This window comes from Papaver somniferum, chromosome 10, assembly GCF_003573695.1.
Source record: "Papaver somniferum cultivar HN1 chromosome 10, ASM357369v1, whole genome shotgun sequence".
Classification (NCBI taxonomy): Eukaryota; Viridiplantae; Streptophyta; class Magnoliopsida; order Ranunculales; family Papaveraceae; genus Papaver; species Papaver somniferum.
In genome coordinates this window covers 146,501,799-146,505,780 of record NC_039367.1, presented here as the reverse complement: position 1 = coordinate 146,505,780, position 3,982 = coordinate 146,501,799, and the positions used below count along the sequence as shown (strand labels likewise).

Below are 3,982 nucleotides of genomic sequence, written 5' to 3'. Positions count from 1 at the left end.
GGGGTATTCTGGTCATAAGTCCACTTGGTATAACCATAGAGATGGAGATGCTCATGTCTTTGTTCGTCTTGATAGAGCTTTAGTTAATACTCGTTGGTTAAATAATTATACCAATTCCCACCTTCAACTTCTAATACCTATTGCATCTGATCATAGTCCCATTTTGTTACATATTACTCCTAGTTATAGCAAACATTCTCCCTTTAAATTGTACAAATGTTGGTTTCGTGTTCCTTCTTGTACTGAAACTATCAACAAGAGTTGGCAGCTTAAATTTTTGGGTTCTCCTTCGTATCAACTTTCTAGTAAGCTGAAATTTACTAGAACTGAACTTCATAAATGGAAAAGATTTTCCTTTGGTAATATTGAAGCTTCAATTCATAATGTTCAGAATCAGATTCAACAATGTTCTAATAATAGTTTGGCTCCCTCTCATCCTGAAGTTCTTCAGTTAAGTAATTCTTTGCAAACTTGGCTTACTATTCAGAAAGAATATTTCATGCAGCAAGCTGGTGATAAATTTCTAGAGGTAGACAAAAACACTTATTATTTTCATTCTTTAGCCAATTTCAATAAGAGAAGATCTAATGTTCATGCTATTAAGGGTCCTCTGGGAATTTGGTATGACTCAAGAATTGAAATTGAAGAAATTATGCTATCTCATTTTCAAAATGTAACTGCTACTTCTAAGTCGCCTATTTTTCAGGACATTCTCAACTTGTTTCAACCCTGCATATCTGATTCAGATAATTTGAGACTTATTCTCCTGCCTGATGATCAAGAGATCAAAGATGTGGTTTTCAGTATCAGACCTTGGGCATCACCTGGAAATGATGGTTTTCAGGCGGCCTTTTATCAACAATGCTGGGATACAATTAGCTTTGAGGTAATTTCTATGGTCCAACATTTCTTTATTCATAAACATATGCTCAAAGCTATTAACCACACTTATCAAGTTCTGATTCCTAAGACTCATCATCCTCAAACCCCTGCTGATTACAGACCGATTAGTCTTTGTAATGTTAGCTACAAGATAATCTCAAAAAATTTAGCTAACCGTTTGAAACCTTTTTTGCCCAATATCATTTCCCCTACACAAACTGCCTTTGTTTCAGGAAGACACATCCACGATAATGCTGTAATAGCACATGAGTTACTACATACTATGAAGACCAAAAATATTAACCAAGCTCTGATTGGTTTGAAACTGGATCTGTCGAAAGCATTCGACAGGGTTGAATGGTCTTTTTTGATTTCTATTCTTCGTCAGTTGGGTTTTCATTCTGATTGGATTTATATGATTAAACAATGTGTTTCTACAACTAATATCTCTTTGCTGATTAATGGTTCTCCCTCAGCTTCTTTTACTCCAACTAGAGGTATTCGTCAAGGAGACCCGTTGTCCCCTTACTTATTTTTGTTCGTCATGGAAGCTTTTTCAAGACTTCTTCAGCATAGTGTCGTTTCTGATCAATTACAAGGTCTTAGAATTAATAAGCATTTCCCTGCAATCCACCATCTGTTTTTTGCAGATGACTGTCTACTTTTATTTTAAGCCGGTGCTAATCAGATAAGACATCTTCAACAACTTCTTCATAATTTTGGTCAAGCCTCTGGTCAAGTAATCAACATGGAAAAATCAACAATTTTCTTTGTTAAGCATACTTCTCGGAACCGAAAATTTGGTATTACCAGTATTCTTAATATGAAGCTTATGGGTCTTGGAGAAAAGTATATGGGAATTCCTCTTTTGTTACACAGGTCTCGACAGCAAAATTGTAAGGGTATTCTTGATAATATGAATCACAGACTTCAAGGCTGGTCCAGTAAAATTGTTAATCAAGATGGGAGAACTACTCAGGTAAATGCTGTTCTGAGTTCGATTGGAATGTACCAAATGCAAGTCTTCAAGTTGCCTGACTCCACTATTCAGAATATGGACAAGATTCAGAGACATTATTGGTGGAACAATTTTGGTAACCGTCATACTCCTCATCTTATTTCTTGGAATACTATGAGATTACCTAAAAGTCTAGGTGGACTCGGTATTAAGAATCTAAGTAGTTATAATTTAGCTTTCTTAGCTAATTAGCTTGGAACCTGCTTCATCACCAAGATGTTATTTGGGCTACAATTTTAAAGGGTAAATATTTTCCTCATAATGATCTCCAATTTTTTCCACCCCCAGAGAATACAAATTCCAGCTGGATATGGCAGAGCATATGTATTGGTCTTCACATTATTTTGAAGTATGCTAAGTGGCAGGTAGGAAATGGGGAGTCTATCAACATCTGGACTGCCAATTGGATCCCTTCCATGGCAGCTACTTTACAAGATTGGAATGATCTTAATTTAAACAAATATCAATGGGTTTCGCAATTGATAGATAACCATACAGATCAATGGAATATTGCTCTTCTGTGACAGCTCTTTACTGATGCCCAGGTGAACTCCATCTTTACTATTCCACTTCAGTTAGATTAAAAAGACTCTCTTATTTGGCCTTTTACTTCAATTGGTATATTTTCAACCTCCTCAAATTATAAAATGCTATGTCAGCTAGACAACACCAACAATGCTTCTCTGAAATTGTCTCCTCACTTTTGGCTCAAGTTCTGGAAACTAAAAATTCCGTATAAGTTTCAAATTTTTATATGGAAAGGCCTTCATAATGGAGTTCCTGTTAAAGACAGAATTTTTCATCATATGGATTCTTCTCATCAGAATTGTGTTATGTGCAGTGCTGCTAACAAGGAGGATTTGGATCTTTTATTGCTTCATTGTTCTTTTGCTCAAGATATTTGGAGATATTTCTTTCCCATTGGTTTTACTTCAATGATGCAGCATTCAAATTTTCTTTCTTGGGTTCAGAGTTGGCAGTCTAAAGATTCTCTTGTTAGTATTTACAATACCCCTATCACCATTCATGTCATAGCTTGCATTATGCACAATATCTGGAAACATAGGTGTAGAGTAATCTTTAATAATCTTACCCCTAATACTAACTCTATCATACATCAGATTAACCACTATATTGCCCGGCATCATTTAGATATTAATTTTGATCATGTTTCTCGCTCCATTACTGTTAGATCCTCTGTGCATAGTACTTGGAAGCCTCCTCCTTTTGGTGTGATGAAAGTTAATATTGATGTTGCTTTTAGTCCTCCTTCTCTTTTAGCTGTTATTGGTATAATAACTCGAAATCATGCAGGACAATATGTGATGGGAAAAGGGATTGTGAAAAGAGCTATTAATATACATCAATCTGAATCTTGGGATTTAACTGAAGCAATGATACTAGCTAAATACTATGGGTGGAATCAAGTGATCTTTGAGACTGATAATCTGAATATCAGTTCTTATCTGCATCAACAGTCTATGTCTCATTGGCAGAGTGTCCCTCTTCTTAAGAGGTGTGTAAATTTATGTGCCAATAACTCTGTCTGGTCTTGTGTGTTTGTTAATAGGGAGTGTAATAAGGTAGCCGATGCTGTAGCTAAAGCTGCTCGTAAACATAGTTTGTGTGGGGAATGGTGGTTGACTCCACCTGATGTCTTAATTTCTCATATAGATTGTGATATAAACAACCTTACTGTGTAATTTTATGCCTCTTTGTTTAAAAAAAAAACTCTCTTTATCTTCATCTTTCTAACCAAACGAAATTCTATTATTTTTTGTATTTTCTTTATTTTTTATTCAACCTCTCCTATCAAGTTGTCGAGCTCCCAACCACTTCCTCTATGTTTCTCCCACAAAGTCACACCACCACCTTCCACCATGCACAGAAGATAATTACGCACATTCCAATTTAATTAACTCATATATAATTGTTTCGTTTACACTCCCTTTACACCAAAACAAAGATTTACTATTTAACTCCAATTAGAGTACTAAGGGGTGATCTATTACTAACGAGAGGTCCTGTCGTCAGTCAACGGTCCAGTCGTCGGTCAACATGATTAACTTCTATTCCGAGTTC

The 3,982-nt window shown here is 35.7% G+C and overlaps 1 protein-coding gene across 3 annotated transcripts; it reads left to right on the top strand.

Annotated features, from left to right (window-relative positions):
• The first annotated feature begins 377 nt into the window (after positions 1-377).
• Positions 378-3,640, top strand: LOC113315217. 3 transcript variants are annotated; one of them, XM_026563525.1, is made up of 3 exons: positions 378-886; positions 1,533-1,976; positions 2,189-3,640. In XM_026563525.1, the coding sequence occupies exon 3, from the start codon at positions 2,548-2,550 to the stop codon at positions 3,601-3,603; it is 1,056 nt and encodes a 351-aa protein (XP_026419310.1). In that variant the 5' UTR covers positions 378-886; positions 1,533-1,976; positions 2,189-2,547; the 3' UTR covers positions 3,604-3,640. The 3 variants fall into 3 exon arrangements, with proteins under 3 accessions (XP_026419310.1, XP_026419311.1, XP_026419309.1); XM_026563526.1 differs by having other exon boundaries at positions 1,533-2,445; positions 2,742-3,640; XM_026563524.1 differs by having other exon boundaries at positions 1,533-3,640.
• The last annotated feature ends 342 nt before the right edge of the window (positions 3,641-3,982 follow it).